General features: G+C 42.6%; 4 protein-coding genes across 7 annotated transcripts in view; 2 read left to right on the top strand and 2 right to left on the bottom strand.

The window, feature by feature from the left end:
• The window catches only part of mcm3ap (minichromosome maintenance complex component 3 associated protein), a gene marked incomplete at its 3' end in the record, with an annotated part of 31,924 nt that extends 27,298 nt beyond the window's left edge, over window positions 1-4,626 (bottom strand). Inside the window, exon 1 of the mRNA XM_079662613.1 lies at window positions 2,531-4,626. Coding sequence (XP_079518739.1) covers window positions 2,531-4,310 — 1,780 coding nt within the window. The 5' untranslated portion in view covers window positions 4,311-4,626. The remainder of the gene's footprint in view (window positions 1-2,530) is intronic.
• Window positions 4,627-4,736: 110 nt separating this feature from the next.
• On the top strand, window positions 4,737-10,016 carry ybey (ybeY metalloendoribonuclease). The gene is made up of 4 exons (XM_079664162.1): window positions 4,737-5,328; window positions 6,348-6,479; window positions 6,637-6,705; window positions 8,567-10,016. The coding sequence occupies exons 1-4, from the start codon at window positions 5,119-5,121 to the stop codon at window positions 8,660-8,662; spliced, it is 507 nt and encodes a 168-aa protein (XP_079520288.1). The 5' UTR covers window positions 4,737-5,118; the 3' UTR covers window positions 8,663-10,016.
• On the bottom strand, window positions 8,834-22,334 carry usp37 (ubiquitin specific peptidase 37). Of its 4 annotated transcripts, none has more exons than XM_079664145.1 (17): window positions 22,101-22,334; window positions 21,696-21,851; window positions 21,290-21,421; window positions 17,995-18,118; window positions 17,357-17,604; window positions 17,153-17,270; window positions 16,919-16,998; window positions 16,584-16,748; window positions 16,416-16,463; window positions 16,022-16,166; window positions 15,718-15,937; window positions 14,246-14,418; window positions 13,327-13,387; window positions 12,598-12,713; window positions 12,318-12,387; window positions 10,888-11,026; window positions 8,834-10,370 (listed from the first exon to the last, which is right to left on the bottom strand). In XM_079664145.1, the coding sequence occupies exons 1-17, from the start codon at window positions 22,316-22,318 to the stop codon at window positions 10,283-10,285; spliced, it is 2,301 nt and encodes a 766-aa protein (XP_079520271.1). In that variant the 5' UTR covers window positions 22,319-22,334; the 3' UTR covers window positions 8,834-10,282. The 4 variants fall into 4 exon arrangements, with proteins under 4 accessions (XP_079520271.1, XP_079520270.1, XP_079520269.1 ...); XM_079664144.1 differs by having other exon boundaries at window positions 16,022-16,169; XM_079664143.1 differs by having other exon boundaries at window positions 16,416-16,469; window positions 22,101-22,333.
• On the top strand, window positions 18,128-21,283 carry LOC307028813 (SCAN domain-containing protein 3-like). The gene is made up of 2 exons (XM_079664147.1): window positions 18,128-20,376; window positions 20,629-21,283. Exon 1 carries the CDS (start codon window positions 18,563-18,565, stop codon window positions 20,372-20,374), a length of 1,812 nt encoding a protein of 603 aa, XP_079520273.1. The 5' UTR covers window positions 18,128-18,562; the 3' UTR covers window positions 20,375-20,376; window positions 20,629-21,283.
• Window positions 22,335-22,393: the final 59 nt, after the last annotated feature.

Below are 22,393 nucleotides of genomic sequence, written 5' to 3' on the forward strand. Positions count from 1 at the left end.
TCCCCAAATGTCTCTGTCAAAAAAGAGAAAAGTGGACACGGAGTGCCGAGTTTTCCAAGAAAAATGGACTGCATCCTATTTTTTTACAGAGGTAAATGGAAAACCTGTATGCTTGGTGTGTTCGCAGCAAGTTGCTGTGCTCAAAGAATATAATATTCGCCGCCATTATGAGACTCACCATGGAGAGAAATACGACTGCTTGCAAGGACAACGGAGAAAAGAAAAGATAAATGACCTGCTATCAGGTCTAAAGAAACAACAGGCCATTTTTACCCGGAGCCGAGATATAAGTGACGCAGCAGTGAAAGCCAGCTATCTCATCGCTAAAGAAATAGCATCAGCCTCAAAGCCATACTCTGAGGGTGAGTTTGTGAAAACATGCATGCTGAAGGCTGCAGAAATGGTGTGCCCTGAGAAGCGACAGGCTTTTGCCAACATTAGTCTAACGAGGAATACAGTGAAGGATAGGATTGCCGATCTTTCAGCAGATTTGGATAGCCAGAAAAAAACAAAAGTCAAGTCATTCGTAGCATTTTCAGTTGCAATCGATGAGAGCACTGACATTACAGATGTTGCTCAACTGTCCATATTCATTCGTGGTGTTGATGAGACTTTGACGGTCACCGAAGAGTTCCTTGAGTTGGTTCCTATGACAGACACCACTAAAGCGGATGACATTTTTAGCGCTCTCGTTGAAGCACTGGACAGGGTTGGAGTGGACTGGACCCGTGCTGTCAGTCTGGCTACAGACGGCGCGCCATCAATGATTGGGAAAAAAGCAGGTGTTGCAACGAAATTCAGGGAGAAAGTACAAGCAGCAAATGGAGGAGATCGTTTTTGGACATTCCACTGTATTTTGCACCAGGAGGCATTGTGTTGCAAGTCGTTAAAAATGGATCACGTCATGAAAGTGGTTGTTCAAACGGTTAATTTCATCCAAGCCAGAGGGCTGAATCACCGTCAGTTCGACAGCCTCCTCAGTGATAAAGACATCACCTGTAGCCTACCATATCACACTGAAGTAAGGTGGTTGAGCCGAGGTGCCGTGCTGAAGCGTTTTTCTGATCTACGCGAGGAAATTGGACAGTTCATGGAGAAAAAGGGTAAGCCAGTGCATGAATTAAAAAACCCAGAATGGCTGCAGGACCTTGCATTTATGGTGGATATTTCAGAGCACTTGAATAATCTGAACATAACGATGCAAGGTCGCAAAAAAGTTGTCACAGAATATTATGACAGCATAAGCGCATTTAAGTTGAAGCTGGCTTTGTGGGAGACACAGCTGTCAAGTGGTGACTCTGCTCTGGAGTTACTTCTGACATGAGACGGTACAAAGACAAAATTACGGAATTGCTGCGGGAGTTTGAGCGGCGGTTTCAGGTCTTTGGTGAGCTTGAGACAGAGTTTGCAGTTTTTCGCTCGCCATTTGCAGTTAAGGCTGCTGATCTGCCCGTCGACATACAACTTGAGATAATCGACATTTTGATCAGGATTTAAAGGACAAATTTGCCTCGTCGGACTTGTCCACATTTTATCGGTATCTTTTGCCAGGATACCCCAAATTGACAGCCCTGGCAGCAACGGTTTTGAGCATGTTTGGGACCACCTACCTTTGTGAACAGGTTTTCTCTGTAATGAACATTATTAAAACAAAGCTGCGCTCAAGACTCACCCACAAGTGCCCGAATGAAATAATTAAATTGGCTGCTAGTCAGGATTTTAAGCCTGATATTGATGCCCTTGTGAGGGCTAAAAGATGTCAAGTTTCAGGAGCAAATTAATCAGTTCTGTGACCTCAGTTCTGTGAAAATATGAACCTACTGAAATATTTGAAAATGTTATATTATTCTGTCACTGAACATTGTGTATTATAATGTCAATCAGCAGCTTCAATAGGCAAAAAAAAGTTTGATTTGATGTGACACTGTGGCTGCACTGCCAATATAAAAATTCTATATTTTCAAGGCAAGGGAGGTAACTCAAACTCCTCACTTAATAGCTCCCACGTTTTTATTTGTATTTTGTGGTGAGTCAGTTCAGGTGGAAACTGTGATCTGTTGTAAAGAACATGTGTGTAGCACTTGAAATTGCACTTGTTTGTCTTAATACAGTACATTTCAGTTTGTTCATAACGTTTTGCGTCTCATTACATGTGGACATTTTCCGAATACTTGTAGCTACTTATTTGACTTAAACAGAAATATTGTCGTTATGTAGGGCCTGTGGGTTATTATGCTATGATGTTACTGGTCCGGCCCACTTTAGATCAAAGTGGGCAGTATGTGGCCCCTTAACCGAAATGAGTTTGCCACCCCTTAGCCAACAGAGATGCGAGTGTAACATAGTGATGTCACTGTTTTTAATATGTTTTTCAACAATAATGTAAATAATGTTTCAATAATTAGCATTCTTAGAATTCATAGAATCATATCGCAACTGCAAACATCTGTCAAAAATAATTGTAATCAGTAATTGTTTTCAGATCAGAATGCAGGTAATGCAGTAGTTATGATGTGTGCCTCGCTCTTACCTGACTCCTCAGCTGTTTCCAGCTCATCTCTGGCTGGTGCTTGCACTGCGGGGGGGGGTGAGGCAGCACGTTCGTCAGCCAGAGCTTGGACGCTCTCCGTCTCCTTTGTGGCCTCTCGCATCACAGGGTGGGTAGTATCTTTACGAAGACAGTTTAGTGCCCTCCCAAATAAGCCAACTGGTGGGCCGCGGGATCTCATGAGGGGCCTCTTTGAAGGCTGCCTCGGTGAATCTCTTCCATGGACATCCTCCTCCCCCTCCTCTCCTGTTGCAGGCTTCTCTGGACCGGTGCTGGGGGCCGTTAGATCTTCCTTTCGTTTGGTGCCTTTGCCAAGTCGTGCAAACACATTTGTTTCTCCTAAATTGCTCCCCTTTTCCTCTGCCTCAGCTCTGGTGTCACTATAAGCGGGGGGCTGACCAAAATTGGTCCCTCCAAAAAGTGGTGCGGCCTGGGGAAGGAGGGATGTGGCTGAAAAGCTGAAAGTGGATGGGGTGGTGGGCTCTGTGGTAGTGCTGGAGCTGGAGGGCGCGGCTGGCTGGGAGAAAGTGAACTTCAGCGGGTTGGAAGGAGCGTTGCTAGTGTCAGTTGTTAGAGGATTGTTTTGAGTAGTGATGGAGGGGGCTGCAGCCGGCTGTGAGAAGCTAAATCCCGGCAGCCCAGGCTGGGCTCCAGTCGTCGTAGAGAAGACAGAGGCGGGGGTGCTGCTGCCCATGGAGCTGGAGGTTGTCTGGGACACAGTGCTGCCAAAAGGTGAGCTGGTCATAGCAGTAGTTTGAGGGTTAGCAGGCTCGGGGCTGGAACTGAAGATGGGTTTGAAAAGTGCCTCATTGGCTGGCTTGAACGTGGATTTGGATGATCCAAAGCCTCGGCTCTGGGTCACACTCGGAGTGGTGCCGAATCCACTGGTGGTGACACTTGTGGATGAAGGTTGTCCAAACACAGACTGTCCAAAACCCGGGGGCTGAGGTTGTCCTATGGTAGTGGTGGAGCCAGACATCTGGGCGTTTCCAAACGCAGAGGGCTGTTGGCTAAATCCTGGAGCCTGCCCAAAAGCAGACGCCTGTCCAAAAGAAGATGTCTGTCCGAAGACTGAATTAGGGTTCTGCGCGGCAGTCTGTCCAAATGCTGAACTCTGGTTCTGTGTGGCGGCCTGTCCAAAAGGTGAACTCTGGTTCTGTGTGGTGGCCTGTCCAAAAGGTGAACTCTGGTTCTGTGTGGCGGCCTGTCCAAAAGGTGAACTCTGGTTCTGTGTGGCGGTCTGTCCAAATGCTGAACTCTGGTTCTGTGCGGCAGTCTGTCCAAATGCTGAACTCTGGTTCTGTGCAGCAGTCTGTCCAAAAGGTGAACTCTGGTTCTGTGCAGCAGTCTGTCCAAAAGGTGAACTCTGGTTCTGTGCAGCAGTCTGTCCAAAAGGTGAACTCTGGTTCTGTGCGGCAGTCTGTCCAAAAGCTGGTGCGGTGCCACTACCAAAGCCAGAGCTGCTCATTCCTAACGCTTGCTGTCCGAATGCTGGAGCCTGGCTGATTGTTGGCTGCGAGGGAGGCTGTGTTGATGTCTGTCCAAAGGCAGGGGTCTGTCCAAAGATGGCATTTCCTTGAGACGGGGGCTGATTTAAGGCAGAAGGTTGTCCAAACGCTGTTGGTTGGAAAAAGCCCATAGGCTGGGGCTGATTGCTAGAACTCTGCTGTCCAAATGATGGGAATAAACCAGCCTTCATTGTGTTACTTGGGGCCTGGAAAGCTCCACCTTGTGGACATCCAAACGGATTGGATGGATTCATGGCGCAAGTATTAGCGGATGTTTACTATCCTTGGCTAATTGTTCAACGCTATGTTTCTCATACAGGCTTTCGACCTATAACACCATCCTCGTCTGTCAAGCTCTTCCGTGTAACAACCTGACGCGTAAAAGTCAAAAGAACACGTTCAAGGCAGGAACAGATAACAACACATGACACAGTCGCTAGCATAAGCTAACCCTCCAAACATTGTTTAACTTAGCTTAGCTTGTTCCGTCGCCATTAATGTTTTTATATCGACTCAACAACACAACCCTTAGGATATAAAGCAAAAGTTGGCATATTTCAAGAGAAACAAAACTCACCGCTCAGAGTTTGTGTTTGCTATGTTGACTTTTGGTTCAGTTTGGTTCAAACCTAAACTCACGTTGCCACATCCGGTTCCGGTCCGACACATATTTAGGTCCCCCGGAAAACATTGCGACCGTTTTACTGCTCTAACCGGCTGTGAACGGTCAAAGGACCACTTTCATTAACGAAAAAACTGTTCTAATGTATTGACAGTATTACCTTATTCCATTGTCCAGAAGAAGCTTATATAATATTTCTGGGGACCTAATTTGTTGCTATCGTTACTCACGGGACGTGTCACCTTGCTCTCTGTTGACCGGAATGGCTGAACATCGCTCGTGGCTAACGCAAAGCTGACCAACCGTTCTCATAAGCCCACCGTATTATAATTATTGTAACTGTCCGTCGGCGGAAGGGAGTTGGTTTTACCGTTGACACATGTGTCAGGAATTTCTAAATAATATTTTTTTCTTTAGATCTTTTTACGCCGAATTCTAAAATGGGAGTAATACTGCGGAACCTCCAAAAGCAGGTCCCCCTCCGCCGAGCCCGGCTGCGGAAGGATGTGGAGACGCTGCGGCACATCCTGGGCATCCAGAAGTTTGACTTGGGCATCGTCTGCGTGGATAACCACAGGATCCAGCAAATTAATAACATATACAGAAAGAAAAATGTGCCAACAGATGTCCTCTCATTTCCATTCTACGAGGTAAATACAACTACATGTTAATAGATAGATAGATACACATTTATAAATGTGCTTCTACATGCCATATTCCACTACCATCTCCTCTTTTTTAAATATATTTTCGTATATATAGATAACAAATGGTCTATGTCCTGTATTATTCCAACTATTAACATTTTATTGTATTTATCATTGAATTATCTTTAGTTTTTTCTTATTTTCTGTAAATATGAGTTGTCTTATATAAGGATAAGGGCAATCAAAAACAAAACAACTGATTTATCAGAACAAACAGAAACTAAATGCATGTGTGCACCAATACCTGTGTGTACCTATACCTGTGTGTATTTGTGATATACATATGCATTGGGATATATATTTTTGAAATCCTCTGGAGCAGAGAGAGGAGCTGTGGATTATTGCAATTGACAAAGTGTTTCTTAGGGTCCAAAACACTAAATGTACAACTTAAAATAAAAATGTTTAGTTTATTTAACAAAAGAGAACATGTTCAATGTGAAAAGTGACAGTAGATATAGATTAGTTGCAATTTGGTGCTATATATTAATTTTAAAAATAATAATAATAATTTAAAAAGAAATATAATTTATTTTTATTTTAAAACACCTTAAATCTCAGGGGGGGGGGGGTACGCGGGGCTCCGTTGGAGGGGCGCAGCGCCCCTCCAAGACAATCGTAGGGGAAACACTGGGTTCATCTTAATATGAATCCTCTTCCGTAGTCTTGTGTTATACCTTTATTATTACTTTGTTTGTTTTAGTTTGTCTAGAGTTAAATATGAAATTGTAACAAAACTATTTACTTTGTTAACTAATTTCAGTGTCTAATTTATTCTATTTACAAATCTTAATAGTCTCTCTTCTGTCAAATGTCTTGCCAATAAAACCTATTCCGTTGAATTGAAAAATGCTGCTAAGCTTCATTTGTTTTATTATATAAGATAATATCATTCCTCTGCTAGTTTCTTATGGACTTCTTGACACAATCCCAATTGAAATGTGACTTTGACCCGTGTTTAGGACCTGAGGCCTGGTAAGATGCCCCTCCCCCTTCACAGGGACGAGCAGAACCTCGGGGACATTTTCCTGGGGGTGGAGTATGTGATGAAGCAGTGTCAGGAGGAATCTCTGGATCTGCATGGGACCCTCACTGTGAGTACTTCTCTGTACGCCGGCCAGATCAAATTCAGTTACGGCAAATTTTTAGAAATGCAGGCTGATTATTTCACACACTATGACTTCACAACCCTGCTTGCAGTGACTTTGTCTGACTATAGCTCACATTGCTCCTCTTTTGGTCGTGTTTCAGGCTGTCACGGCACATGGGATCTGTCACCTGTTAGGGTACAGACACGAGACAGAAGAAGAATGGACAGAGGTGAGTGTGGGGATCACATGGGGAAAGGATTTTGATGTGAACACATTTAAAGAGTCACTTTATCAAAATACAGAGTAACATTTTCTGTCTTAACTCCTGAGTTGTGTAGGAAAGTTTATGTTTTTACATCCAAATAATTGTCCTATATTTCTGCCTCCACTAACAATACAATTGAGGCGTTTCGTATGTCTTTTTTACTCGCCTCTGGGATTTTTTAATCTAAGATATTTGTCCAAAATGTCTTTCCATAGCACTCTCCTCATTACTCTTGATAATCTAAAGAATGGGACATTTTCTTTGGTAATACAAGTAGTTCCAGAAAGGTTTTGGGATTGCGAATTGGCTGTTGTATTATTCATTTGTAATTTCTTAAGCTGAGACATTTTTTGGTTGAAACCTTAAAGATAGGCATTTCAAAACAAACCATTAAGATACATCTCTGATATACTGCACACAGTATTTTTCATATTTTTATTGTACATGATTTTTATATATTTTAATTCAAAATATGTTTTTAATACAAAGAAAAAGGTTTTGATAATCTTTTTGTACTTAATTCCTATTATTGTGTTTGTGCACAATAGTACACTACAGCCAATTCCTTGTATGTGCAAACCTACTTGGCAATAAATCTGATTAGCAAGAGATCTGAGTGAACTGACCCTTTGCACGTAAAAGGGCACAAACAAGATACTATACATTTTTTTCCCAGCATTTTTCCACTATCCATCTCTAAAATGCATTTGGTTTAATCCGATAAATCTGAACACATTTAGTATGTTGGAACCCATTTTTCTGTGCTGGCTCGCACAAATCTGTAAGAATGTTTAGAATAAGTTAAGCTGTTGTTGAATATTGAGTTTTCTTAAACTACACTGAACAAAAATATAAATGCAACACTTTTGTTTTTGCTCCCATTTTTCATGAGATGAACTCAAAGATCTAAAACATTTTCTACATACACAAAATAACCATTTCTCTCAAATATTGTTCACAAATCTGAAAAAATCTGTGATAGTGAGCACTTCTCCTTTGCCGAGATAATCCATCCCACCTCACAGGTGTGGCATATCAAGATGCTGATTAGACAGCATGATTATTGCACAGGTGTGCCTTAGGCTGGCCACAATAAAAGGCCACTCTGAAACGTGCAGTTTTGCTTTATTGGGGGGGTCTGGGGGGGTCCGAAAACCAGTCAGTATCTGGTTTGAGGGTTAGGGTTAGGGTAATGTTGTGAATCGAGTGGCCTGTGTTCGTCATCCTTAACATACGCCTGCCCATACCATAACCCCACCACCACCATGGGCCACTCGATTCACAACATTACCCGAACCCGAACCCTAATCCTCACACCAGATACTGACTGGTTTTCAGACCCCCCCAATAAAGCAAAACTGCACGTTTCAGAGTGGTCTTTTATTGTGGCCAGCCTAAGGCACACCTGTGCAATAATCATGCTGTCTAATCAGCATCTTGATATGCCACACCTGTGAGGTGGGATGGATTATCTCGGCAAAGGAGAAATGCTCACTATCACAGATTTGTGAACAATATTTGAGAGAAATTATTATTTTGTGTATGTAGAAAATGTTTTAGATCTTCGAGTTCATCATGAAAAATGGGAGCAAAACCAAAAGTGTTGCGTTTATATTTTTGTTCAGTGTATATCTAGTCTTTGGGCACTTGGAAATACTTTTCTTCTATGAATGTAATGATATTAAAGGAAAATACAGCAGCCCCATTCTGTAAGAAAATGGCTGAAAGGGTTTATGTGCACTATATGAATTAGTAAATGATAAAGTCAATGTGAAGGTTGTTTGCATGGCAGCATAGGGGCTAATATGTTTAGAAATGTTTCCAGATGCTGCAGAGGGAGAACTACATCCTCAGTGAGTACAACAGACTGACAGGGAGGAGCCTGGAGCCTCTGATGAAGAGGTGCAGTCAGGACAGGTGACAGCAGGCGGCTCTCTTCACTCTCTGGTGCTTCATTTTGTTTTCACTACCCTGCAACCATGGACTTGAACCGCCTGGCAGGCAGTACAGTGGCATGATGGTGGATGTCCTTTTCCAACACTGGATTTGAGTGTTATTAAAGTGTTTTCAACATCAAACAAAAAAGCCTCTGCACTTTCACCAGAATCTTTTATTAAAATCTGCTTTAGGAAGAGTCAGTTGTATATGAAGGGTAGAAAAAGCTGTTCATCTTTACTTCACAAATACATCATACCCTCTTCACACTGCATCTGGGACAAATGTAAATACAAGGCTGACGACAAAAAAATGGGAACATGTCACTTTTGCCTGCGGTGGTAAACGTCAATACTGTCCTAATAAATCCCACTAATATGGCAGGTATCAATATCTGGTTATAAACCATGTTTTATAAAGCTGTTAAATAGATTTTCTTCTGTTGGGAGGAACTCTGCAGACACCATGTTTTAACATTACACATTAGCCATGGTGAACTCAATGTGATTTGACTTTTTACAGTGGTCACAAAAACAGCTGTACAACCAGTGTCTAGTATTGGAATAACAAAATACTTCCTTTAAATCTTTCTCTAAGCAAGCACGCCTCATAGGAGCTATATGAACAGCTCTGTAGACTGGCCTTAAAGATGATGCGCTTAAACACATTAGGCTAAAGCTAGCTTCCCTGGTGGTCTAGTATTTATGACTTCTATTTGCTGTGGCGTATCTTCACAGGTTCATTCAAAGGGAATCAACCCGATGTTGCAATAAATAGAAAATCTGTTGGCTTTTTATAAAGGAGAAATCTGACTTACACATTGGTGACAGACATTTTCAAAAGCGACAAGGTTGTGCATCTTTCAAAGTAAAGCTAGTATACATATTTATAAAAGTTTTCTTGGGAGGCACAAAGTCAAAATCCCCAAAAGAGAAAAGTAGGCTTTAGTGAGAAAAGCTCAGTTAAAACAGACTGTTATTGAGCCTTTCCCCCGAAATCTATAACATTGAGACAAACACACATGAGTTGGTAAGTCACGCAAAGCAACAGTGAGAACTCACTGTTGCCCTGGGTCCACACTCTCGGACAGAAAGCGGATTGCAATTGGCCAGTTTGTGCCAGAACATAAATATTGCACCAAATGTACCCGCTAAATACAACACCCCCTCTAACTCTATAATAGCTTATACTCCAACATAGAATATATCTTTAATTAGTTTATATGGGAAATAAAGGGTCTGCAAAACATACATGTCATGAAGCACCAGTAGCATCTGATGTGTGAAAGAACGGCATTGTCGAGAAACAAATAAAAAAACATTTACAAAACCTTTGTTTGACTCTGGCCCCAAAAACATGGAGGCAACATTTGATCCACTGAATATTTGTAACTGCATGTCTGGTGTGTTAAAAAAAATGTCTTTAGCACCCGTGTTGGCATGTACAGGTGCTAATTTAACAGAGCATTCAGTGATCTGTAGAGGGAAAGGAGGGCCTGAAGACCGCCACAAAAGGACAGCAATCAGTCGTTTTCCAGGTTGTTCAGAGGAGAGCTCCATCTGTTAGGGTGCAGCGGTGGGTGGGTGAGTTGGTGTGTGTGTAGCGCTCAGAGGGGCTGCAGGACATTCCTCCCTGCTTCTGAAGGGTTGCTGGCTCCAGATCTCTCCATATCAGACAGCTGCTCAAACATGTCCCTGAAGACACGAGAGGAAGTTACAAATATCAAAAAAGTGAAAGTATATCATGTTGAAAAGAGTATAAAAATATGAAATATATTTTCCAAAAACGTAAACAAGTACTGGTATGTCAAAATGAAATGAGTCATAGTTAAGTTCAAACCAAAAGGTCTAAAGTATGTCTATAGAAGTTGATAAAATGTCATTAAATCAGTTTAGTATAAAACAGAACCGTATAAACAAAATCCAGCAAAAAAAACTAATGGCACAGTATAGTATGCTAAAACATATGTACATACATGAAAAATCATATATTCTCCTGACCAACCACATTCTGCTATACAACGACAATGAATAACTACCTCATTCAACAGCCCCTTCGAAACATCTGAACATCCCTTTAAACAAAACAAAAAGCGTCTTAATCCGGATCAAAGACGATGGTCATGATTGCTTTGTTTCACCCTGTCAAAGAGAGACCCTCACCCTACACAGTGGTTGTTTAACAGAGAGCCTTCTGGTTGTTCTAACTCACTTGTGCATGTAGAAGAAGATGTATCCACTGCGGTCGCGGTCCCTCTGGACAGCCGCTTCCTGTGTGCGTGACACGTCCAGGTCATTGAAGGTCAGCCACGACTGCTTCTTCATGTCGTACACGTCACTGATGTAATGGCCTAGGGAGGGAAATAAACCACTTAGTTTTGAACACTAGGAAAAGGTCTCAAACGAAAACTATTCCAGTTGTTCTCACTGGTATGCGAAATGTGCAGCAGCTTAAATTGAGTGTATGCTAGGGCTGCACCCGAATATTAATTTGAGTACTATTTGGGTTTCAATTTCGTTATTCGTTTTTTATTTATTGAAAACTCCAATATCAACGTAAGAGCGTGTGCCTCTTCGGGGGGTGCTAACACTTAACCATAAACGTTATCGTTTACTTTCTCCGTCTTTATATGTAGATATTACTTTTTCTCCGTTAATCTCCGTCACATCGTTTCCATAGCAACAACAACTTCCTGTCAACAGTGCTAACGGCCCCTACACACGGTGGCGTGCGTTGTTGCTTGCCGGCGGGAAACTCGATCAACAACCAATCACATGAATCTCCCGCCCCAGACACACAAACACGCGGTTTGATTGGCTAGAGCTTGCACTGCCATATGATTCGACTGGCTGACGCCTTCGTAGAGGCGTCAAAAGTAAAATATTGCTCTACTTCTGCAGCGAGCACCGCGAGAGAAGCTACGCTTTGCTCCCACAATGCAATTCGGCGAATCGTGACGTCACCCCATTCAAAGTGAATGGGCAGAAGCGTTGAAGCGGCAACGCACGCCACCGTGTGTAGGGGCCGTAACTCTCCTCCAAAATAAAAGCATGTCCATACAAAATAGGAAGCCAAGCCAAATTACACTTAAGACGTATACAACTGCAACGAAAGTAACAAATATAATGCAATATCGTTTTCAATTTCAAAGAACACAAATTGGGTTACATTAACAAATAACTACAAAACAATAATACTGTAGAATAACTAAATGAATGCAGTGAACAAACCGAAATACACGTGGAGAAGCGGCACGCTGCTGATTACTACGCCCCCCACCCCCCCCCCGAATATTCGCTGCTGATTCTTACCGAATATCCGGCGCCCGAAAAATGGTATTGGGACAGCCCTAGTGTATGCACCAGTATGAATCTTTATCACATATCTGCTCAGGCAATGAGACATAACATGCAAACCACTCTTTTACACTATTTACCACTCATTCAAAGAGGTTAAGAGTGTCTTCTACACAAACGTGGCACTGTGCTGCTCAGGTATGATGTGCTGACAGGAGTTCTGACATCCTGAAGGGTTCCGATTTGCTCTTTTTGCAAAATGGCATCATTCAATTAACTACAGTAGGGTAAGTATGCATTAACACAGCTACATGGTGGATAGCAGCACACATGCACAGTGCTCACCGGAGGAGGAGCTGCTCCCGATGTGACTCACGACACTGATTAGTCGGAAAGAGTTGGCCAAGTCTCCGCTCTGTGGAATGAAACGTATCCAAGGTTACTCTGAACTAAGGCAGTTCAGTGTATCTATTATAAACGACATATCCTTTTTTTGTGAAGGAAGGTTTTATACAATATATTTAAAGTATTTGGAAGTTGATTTTCAGTTTATTGCAGAAATGAATACGAGAAATTGATCTGGACTGTTCTACTTGTTTAAAATCACAGAGCAGATGTTGAGTACCTCAGCGTTCCTCTTCAGGTTCTCAGTCTCAGCTTCAGTGTACTCCATGTCCAACACGTCCTCGTTGCCTGAATCCTCGTCTGAGCATAGTAACTCTGGCAGAGAGTTGTTGAACTCTGGTGTTGGGGAAGGAGAAGATGTTGATACTGGTCAGGCATTTCCACACCGCTGAGTCAGATTCAACAGCGTTATTATGTGCTCTGAGACCTTCACAGAAAACATATGATACTGTGTCCGTTTGCTTTGCACAAATACGTGTAAAGCAGGGGTATTTTTGCTGGAGTGAAAAATGAAACTGAAATTGGGAAAAAGTCAGTCAAAGATGTCTTCCCCTCTTGCCTACCACTTCACCACCCAACAGATTCTGCTTCCTCACCATTACCTGGCACTGACAAAGGTTGCATGCCTCCACCAACCAGTCAATACTTGATATTATTATCATAAACAGCATTTTGATTCATGGGTTATGGCCAAAAACAGGTTTTGTGCCGTCCCAGCGAACTTAACCACCAAATTCAAATCAGTTCATCCTTGATTCCAAGTGGACTTCTGACATCAAATTGAAGATATTAGCTACAAGCAGTCTTGAGGTATCATGTACAAAAGAATGGGGGGATGGACATCGCAAAAACATGATGAATGGTATTCCTTCCATCAAAGACGCTCAACTCAAAACGATGCATTTCAGTGATGTCACCGTCTAGCTACTCAACATGAGATCAATGATACCTTGCAGGCTGAGCTCGGTGGCCCTCTTCAGATCATCGTCCTCTCTCAACTCCTGGGCCTCCTGTGTGGGGGGAAAAGTGGATACAATGAAATTCAGTGAACAAAGTGTACAAATAGAACTTTTTGTGCTCTGGTGTTTATTGTCTGCTTGCTCAAAAAGAACAGATTTTCACTCTATTAGACAACGGTTATTATATATATATATATATATATATATATATTAGGGATGTCCCGATCACCTTTTTTTGCTCCCAATCCGATCATTTGATTTTGACAATTTGCCGATACCGATTTTTCCCGATCCGATCTTTATGCAATGCATTAAGAGGAAAAAAAGCATTCAAGTTGTCCCTTAAGGTTATTTTTTTATTTAAATTGGATATTCTATCCAACATGGATATAGCTTCTTTTTTTCACAGCAGCATTGGATCAGTTCAGTTGTGCAGCATTGGATCAAAACAAAATAAAGCTTTCAGTACTCATTAGCTTACTGCTACAATTAGACACTGCGCCCTGCCCACTCTGTTGCCAGATTTGAGAGAAATAAGCAACCAGGTCTATGAAAACAAGCCCCAAAGAAGCAACACATGCATGATGTTGTGTCATTTGAAACCAAAACTAAGGCCTCAGGATGACTTTAAGACTTGAACATGGTAATTTTTGTTTAGTATCATTGAATAAAAAAATTAAAAAAGTATTTAAAAAAAAAAAAAAATCCGATCCCCGATCTTTTTCTCCCGATTCCGATCTTTTGAAAATCACGTGATCGGCTCCGATCCCCGATCACGTGATCGGATCGGGACATCTCTAATATATATATATATATATATATATATATATATATATATATATATATATATATATATATATATATATATAGTGCTACAACATTCTTTAGATGTTCCAGATGTGCTCTTACATGCTCCTGGAGGCTCTGGGCCAGCGCCTGCTGCAGCTCCTGCTCCTCCCTCTCCTGATCCTGATCCAGACTGTACTGCTGCACCCAGTCCAGCTCCCCCTGTTGCTGCCCCCCCTCTGGAGTCTGGTTCTCCTTGTTCTCGTCCATGGTCAGGTCCAGGGAGTCCAGCACATCTAGGCGAGATAAACACACACAGGTCAGTTCACTTAAAGGAAGAATTCTCCCACAAAGTGACCATTTGTTTTTCAATGACAAGTTTTGAAATCCTATTGCTGTTATTAAACATGGACCCTGTAGACTTTTTTCAGTTTTCCAGTTCTCTATTTCCCGTGGAGGCATCTAACAAAGTAAATTATACAAATTATTATTTTAAAAAGGTTACATATTTATTTAATACTTCAGCATTACTTAAGTTATGTCAAGTCAATCTAACAAAGTTTAATCATTACAATGTTAGTTTGCTTAACCTGTTGAGCCCTGAGCCTGTTTTCCAGGTCTCAGGCTCGAAAATGACGTTCCCAGAACAAATGACTATCTTCACTTCTAAACGGGTTACATTAATAATCTTTTTACTCAAAGCAATGATAAACCTGTGAGTTGGATGTAGAAAAGTCAGAATCAATATAGAATTGTTTTATTTTAAAGTAAATTCAGATTGAACATAGTATAAAAAATGTAAATTATAGTGTCCGTCCAAAAATATTTTTTTACTTGTAGTGAAAACCACGCTTGAATGATGGGATAGTAGACTAAAAGCTTTAGGAATCCAAACTATAACATATAATAAGTACCCTGTATCAAGATTGATGCAAAAGAAGTGACATTTGACCTTTTTAGAGAGATTTAGCAAAAAAAAACTTCTGTGGTCATTTGGGTGGATTTGCCATATTGCCGTTTTTGCTCCGTAAAGCTACGTTATGTGTTGTCTGGGTTTGCCTTCGCTGTCCTGAGTTCTGATCGCACAGGGATGATACTTATACCTCTAGAATCTGTGGAATCTCAGTTCTAAATCTGTTTATGCAGATCCGATAAGTAATAAAGTATTTATACCGTGAGTTCTGTGCTAAGTGCGTTACCATTTTTTCGCTCAGGGCTAATTCAGAGGTTTGTTATTGCCCTTGTGTTTCGTATAGCTAAAAATGGTTCATATTGTCTGATAGCTGAGTTTCTCACCGTTAAGTGGGTATGACACATTCGTAGTTTGTTAAATGTTAAAAAGCCCTCAGACGCTGTTTCCGGTACCGGGGGCATGGCGCTTAACTGGTTATGACATGAATTTTGTCCAACCCAGTTTCTATGTATATCTAGAGAGCCCCATATATCTTATTTTTAAAATGTATCTTTGTTATTACTGACTGCTTTTATATGGTCACTTACTTTATAATTATAAATAAAAAAATATATATATATATATAGTTGCTTACTTATTTGATGAATGTGTGCTTGTCTCTTTATTTAACATGTTAGCCTACCTGCAGGCTGTTTGCTGTCTGTTTCCAAGAGATCGGTGTGATAGGCCAGGTCATGGGCGTCTGTGTCCCCGAAGCCTGTGTCGGGGCTGCTGGTTGGCTCATCCTCCATTGGGGGCGGGGCCGAGAGCCCGGCCTCTTGACGACTCATCTCCAGCACGGCAGCCAGCATTTCTTCATCATTTATGCCACTGAAGTCTGCTGAATCTATGGCTGCTCCTCGCTGAAGACACATCAAAACAGTGTGGTAACACAAGCAGAGGGAAACATGATCGTAATCATAACTGTGACGGTCTATCAGCGGTACCTCTTCCGGTCGCTCATCCTCGTCAGGCAGACAGCTGCTGAGGCGTCGCTTGCGGCTCACTGTTGCTTTACTGTTGGGCTCCTCTTCACTATCAGAGTCCAGGAGGCTAGACGTGCAGCTGGAGTTGGCAGCTTTGCCTCCAATCCTTCTAGACAAACACAATAAGCTCAGACCAAAGCTTATGTGATTGGATGAGTCACGGGTGGGCTATTTTTTTATAAGCTATCTTACTGCCTTCCCGCTTCATCAAGCTTTGTTTTCTTATACCTTGACAGTATGTTTTAATATTGAATCCGACCGAGCAAAGAACATGTTGCTGCACATTTGAGTGTAAAGCTTTAATGTTGTTGCCAATGTAACTGTATATCTTTTTCATGTTTCCTACAGAACTTACCGGAGAGGAGCTGTCGACGAGTTGACACACTGCGACGTTTTGAGTGTTCTGGAACTTGAGAACAACAAAGAAAACGTTTAGAAACCTAAATATTTCACTTAATCTCTCAACCAAATGAGACTAGTGTTATGCATCGTAGTCAAATCAATAGCTCAACAAATGACTTACATGGAGGACTGGGAACTCCAGCCAAGGCTAATGGGGGCTCGTGTGGATTCAGTGCAGTGGGACAGCAGGGTCAGATACCGGGGGATCACCACCTGCTGGCCCAGCTTGCTGTTCAGTGACAGCTGGGCGTTAAAGCTGTAGCGCTTCAGGTGGAGGATGAGCACTCTGTGGGGAGGAAACATCACAAATCAGAAGTGTGTCTACTAGTGAACAACAGATGCTTACAGGAAGTAGCTGTTGTGATTCATGCCTTATGTTTGAAATGCAGTGTTCAGTTAGCAACAAGTGTGACCGCTTCTCATGCATGAGAACTGAAAAATGATGTGTGTACACACCTGGGCAATTTGCTAAATTTATGTGTAACAGTCGCCGATTTCCCATTGCACTTTTCACACGAGTACTCAATTTCCTCCATCTGAAAAAGAAAAAGTAACTTCTATCATTGCACATTCAAAAATGGTATATGTAGTTTAGACTTTTCACTTGAAGGTAACTGCAAAACAAATGGAACAGTTGAAAAGTGGCTGAAGATTAATCAGTACTATAAGCTGTCAATGAGAGACCCTCACCCTAAAAAAGAGATCCAGAGAGTCCTGGATAGAGCGGAGTGGAAGCGTTTTCTTCCGCCGTGGGAGGTCGATGGACAAGTCATTAAACTGTTCTCGCTTGTTAACTACCTCGCCACATCTGTAAAGGAACATGAAGGCATAAAACATTCTCCAGATTCACATAGAGTTTTGGCTTTCAGATAAATAAGCAGGAGACAGGCTCACCCTTTGCATGTGATGGTGTGCTGCACCTCAAACTCCATGTTGACCGCAACAGGGCAGGTGTAGATGCGGGACGTGTCTGCCTCTTCACCCGGCTCTGCTTTTGCTGCTGAGGACGTTCCCTCCTGGCCACTCTCACGCGCCACAGAGGACGAGGACCACGCTGCCGCTTCGTTGGACCAGTTCTTGTTCATTTTCTCCACGTCGTCCTTTAACTGGTCCAAACACTGGCTCAGGAACTCATGAGCATCCTGGTGAATAATGTGATACACATGGACTTTAAAAAGCATAAAGAATAAATACAAAAGGTGGGTTATGTTCTGCTTCAGTGTTCACAAACACAGAGTTGAGACAGACCATCAATTACGGGATACGGGTGGAAATAAAAACAAAACTTGTGAAATGCATGTGTCCAAACCCCTTAGTTAACCAATACAAAATATATATTTTTTTAGTATATCATTGTTTTGTTTGACATCTGTTTTTACATGTTTGCACTAAAATGTGTATGAGCACTATAAACAAACAATTGCATCTTGTGATAAAGTGTGTGCCATGTCCTCCATCTGCAACAACCACATGACATTTGAAATATTAGGGTACTTGAAGAATTGAAAAATTGGTCACAAAAGAGATCTTACGTTCTGCATGTTTCCAGAGAACCGCTCAGCTGTGGAGGAGATGGCGCTCTTCACTTTCCTCAACAGGTCTTTTTTTGTTTCTGGACATCCCACATCCTTCTTGGCCATAAGGTGTGCAAACCGCCTGCAGGCAGTGAAGAGGCACAGAATGAAACACTTTCATGCAGGTTTTGAAAAAGGAAAGGATAGGTTTGAAAAGCACATCATTACAGGTCTCCCTTTAATCCATCTAGACCAGTGGTTCTCAAAGTGGGGTCCGCGACCCCCCGGGGGTCCGTGGCACTCTGCCAGGGGGTCCGTTAAAAGTTTTCAGATTCATTAATTTAAATTATCATATCATTTTTTTTCATTTTTTTTTTTTTTACAAAAGGCTTCATAGTTCAACAAATAATATTTTTCTTTTTTTAATCTAAAATAGTTCATAGATTACGTTCTAATCTAACACATCTATACATTTAAAAATCAAGCGTGTCACCCGTTACCGTGGAAACAACATTAACTGGTACGTCAGTCAGAGAGTGCCGCTGCTAGCATCATAGAGATATAACACGGCTAGCATACTACGAAGATGGACAGATTTTTAAAACGACCGGTTACGGCTACAAATGAAGTAAATGAAAAACAAAAAACAAAAGTAAGGAAATACGATGAGGAGTATCTCCAATATGGATTTATTGAAGTGGAAGGGAAACCGAAATGTCTGATATGCCTGCGGTGTCTTGCCAATGAGGCAATGAAGCCTGCCAAATTGAAGAGGCACCTCGAGACCAAGCATCCAGATTATGCAAAAAAAGACCGGGCTTTTTTTGAGAGGAAGGGCGAGGACTACCGCCAGCAACAACAACGGATGGTTAATGTTACGTCTGTTTCTGCTAAAGCGCAGCGGGCCTCCTACCTGGTAGCGCAGAGGATTGCTAAGGCGCGAAAGCCCCACACAATAGCGGAGGAACTGCTGCTCCCTGCTGCGGTGGATCTGTGTGAGGTGATGGTGGGGAAAGATGCGGCTGCCAAATTGAGAAGTGTACCTCTGTCAAATGACACCATCAGACGACGAATTGAGGACATGTCTGCTGATATCAAATCACAACTGCTGGAAAGACTGAGAGGTTCTAAATTCGCGGTTCAATTGGATGAGTCCACTGATGTGTCCGGCTCTGCGCAGCTCATCGCGCTGGTTCGCTACCCGTGGGAAGGAAGGATTCAGGAAGATTTTTTATTTTGTCAAGAGTTGACGGGGCGAGCAACAGGTGAGGAGATTTTCAATGTTATAGATATGTTCATGGAGACTGGCAATGTGAGTTGGGAGAATTGCATTGCGATTTGCACGGATGGGGCAGCTGCCATGACCGGACGCAAGAGTGGGGTGGTTGCTCGTGCCAAGGAGCGCAATCCAATGATGATAGCTACCCACTGCATGCTGCACAGGCAGGCTCTGGCATCAAAATCATTGAGTCCTGAGCTACAGTCCGTTCTCAGCACGGTGGTATCTGTGGTCAACCACATCAAGTGTAAGCCACTGCAGTCCCGTTTATTCGGCCAGCTCTGCAGGGAGATGGGCGCAGGACAGGACACCCTGCTGTTCCATTCAGAGGTGCGTTGGCTCTCCCGTGGAAAAGTGCTACAGCGGGTGTACGAACTGCGCTCAGAGCTTTGTGAGTTCATCCAGAATGACAAGCCAACCACTGCAGCACTCTTCTCGGACCCCGAATGGATCGCACAGCTTGCCTACCTCGCAGATGTGTTCAACTCATTGAACGATCTCAGTTTGTCCGTTCAAGGCAGATATGCCTCTATCCTGGAGGTAAGCGACAAAATGAAGTCATTCCGTGCCAAAACAGCGATCTGGAGAAGGCGGGTGCAAAATGGCATTACAGACATGTTCCCCCAACTCACAGAGTTTTTGGACACAAACCAAATACCAGCTGAGATTGTGAAAAATACAATCGGTTTGCATCTTGCCTCCCTTGGTGACTATTTCAATGACTATTTCACTGACGTTGACACCGATGCCTGGGACTGGGTGCGCGACCCCTTCGTTGCCCATACATCAGCGCGGGGTCTCAGTGGAAAAGCAGAGGAGGAGCTGCTGGACCTGGCATACGACGGGACGCTGAGAATCTGGTTCGGCCAAGGGGGTTATGTGGACTTTTGGCCTTCAGTTGAACAGGAGTATCCGGAAATCGCTGCTGTTGCCATGCGGGTGTTGCTCCCCTTTCCAACCACATACCTGTGCGAGTCATCATTCTCAGCGCTGACCTCCATGAAGACCAAGTACAGGGCTCGGATGGAAGTGGAGAACGACCTACGTGTATGCCTCTCATCTACTTCTCCAAGGATGGAGAAGTTGTGCAGCGAGAGACGGGCCCATATCTCACATTAATGGTAAGAGCATGCTATATCTCTCTCTGTGTGTGTGTGTGTGTGTGTGTGTGTGTGTGTGTGTGTGTGTGTGTGTGTGTGTGTGTGTGTGTGTGTGTGTGTGTGTGTGTGTGTGTGTGTGTGTGTGTGTGTGTGGGTGGGTGTGGGTGTGTGTGTGTGGGTGTGTGTGGGTGGGTGGGTGTGTGTGAGAGCAACAGAAATGTCAGATATGTTGCATTTGATGATTTAGTTTGATATGTGTGTCTTCACTTGCAGAGAGAAGCAATCAGCTTCATGGACTGCCTTGCATCACTCCAATAGTGTCCAGAGCTGGCTGCCATTACAAGTAGTGGGATTTGGGATTGTAACAATGCAGTTGCAGTTGTTTTGCAATTTACTTAATATATGTTGCAATGCAGGCATGTGTTCAATTGTTTATAGCCTGCATTTATTTTGTGATTAGACTTTTATAAATCATTTAATTTTAACTAAGAGTGAAACACTTGATGTTTCATCTTTATGTGTGTGTGTGTGTTTGTGTGTGTATGTTCTGAAATGCACTTCAAATTATCACTTTTCTCTTGATTTCCCTTTGATATTTTGTTTAGGTACAGTGTTACTTGCAGCTAATTGATTGATTGTTTTATGGGTATTCTGTGTTGAGATGGTGCAAATATTTTTAATACATATCTAATATCTTTCTAATACATTTCTCTTGTGTTGTTCTTTCACATAACTAAGACTATAGAAGTGTAAAAAAATAGGCTACGTCAGATTATTCCAAGGGACATACATGTCAAGTCAAGTACATTTTTATTTATATAGCCCAAAATCATAAATCAGAATGAGGGGGTCCTTGGTGTATTCTCTATCTTGTAAGGGGTCCTTGGCTGCAAAACAATTGAGAACCTCTGATCTAGACGGCCTAATGTAGTACCTGAGCAGTGCATTGATGGGGACCTTCTTCCACGGGATGCTCTGCCTCAGCATGTCATTGGAGAAGGAGGGGAGGCTGAAGAGGGACTGCAGTATGGCGTTCATGTAGCAGGTGTTGCCCAGGTTGGAGAATCTGATAGAAACATTTTAAACATTAGGATGATAATAAAAAGGGAAAGAAAAAAACTCATCAAGGCCTTCAATTGGGTTGGGATAACATAATTTGAGACACTATCTTTCGCAGGATTTGCAGTTGTATGCGAGGTTACAAATTTAAAAAAGTTCAAAACGAGGGCATAAACAGCTCTTTTTTTGTTCACAACGTCGAAATAATTGAACTCCAGTTTCTCTTTACAAAGCAACTGCATATGCTCATGTTGTGTGCAGCACATCTGGCTTCTCCTTACCCTTGCAGGGGGGGCTGAGGCTGGGCCAGGGTGGACAGCCTTTGCTTGTTCCAACCGCCGTAGTCCAGAGTGGGCCGGACCTTCTTGAAAGGAGTGGAGTGGTTTGGCAGCATCAGGCTCCTCTTGGCTGAAGAGCTCTGTGCTGTACTGCATGGCCTGTGTGGATTTGTAGCACACAGATGTGACCCACTGGCGTCACAATGACTTCATGCTCTAACTAGACAATTATATTGAAGTGCTCTTTACATTTCTCCATTCAATTGTAAGTGCACTTGACCTAAAGTTGTTTTCTTAAAAAAAAGAAAGAGTTCCGTTTAACCGCACAGCTCTAGTGTATTTGCATGGAGAAGTAAATGTGTCGTTTAAAGCAGGTATCTTGTGCCTTACAGCTGAACAGAAACTCACCTGTCCAGGAGAGAGTGGCTCTGACCGTAGTCTTTAGTCACAGACCGGCTGCCGTAAAAGGACGTGGGCTGAAGGGGAGTTGAACTCAGTGAAGCTGTCGGTGAGGAATAAAGGAGTGATTGAAAGTAAAGACCAAACGTTTGGGTCTGAATGAATAGGTTCAGAAAGGTAAATAGAGTGGTGCAGAAAGGAGTCTTAAAACACGGAACACTTAGCATTTGACCACCTCAGGTTCTCACTCAGTTTGTTCATAGCCTTAAGTTAGACATTTACTTTTGGCGATACATTGCATG

Source organism: Notothenia rossii (genome assembly GCF_949606895.1).
Source record: "Notothenia rossii genome assembly, chromosome: 2".
Taxonomy (NCBI): domain Eukaryota; kingdom Metazoa; phylum Chordata; class Actinopteri; order Perciformes; family Nototheniidae; genus Notothenia; species Notothenia rossii.

Excerpts from the sequence above, each read along its gene's own strand:
- ybey (XM_079664162.1), top strand. The coding sequence starts at position 5,119 with ATGGGAGTAATACTGCGGAACCTCCAAAAGCAGGTCCCCCTCCGCCGA. Across the intron at positions 5,329-6,347 it reads TCTCATTTCCATTCTACGAG|GACCTGAGGCCTGGTAAGAT; the intron begins GTAAATACAACT and ends ACCCGTGTTTAG. Across the intron at positions 6,706-8,566 it reads CAGAAGAAGAATGGACAGAG|ATGCTGCAGAGGGAGAACTA; the intron begins GTGAGTGTGGGG and ends AAATGTTTCCAG.
- LOC307028813 (XM_079664147.1), top strand. The coding sequence starts at position 18,563 with ATGGACAGATTTTTAAAACGACCGGTTACGGCTACAAATGAAGTAAAT.
- usp37 (XM_079664142.1), bottom strand. The coding sequence starts at position 22,318 with ATGCTAAGTGTTCCGTGTTTTAAGACTCCTTTCTGCACCACTCTATTT. Across the intron at positions 21,422-21,695 it reads CCTCAGCCCCCCCTGCAAGG|ATTCTCCAACCTGGGCAACA; the intron begins GTAAGGAGAAGC and ends TGTTTCTATCAG. Across the intron at positions 12,714-13,326 it reads CACCGAGCTCAGCCTGCAAG|AGTTCAACAACTCTCTGCCA; the intron begins GTATCATTGATC and ends CCCCAACACCAG.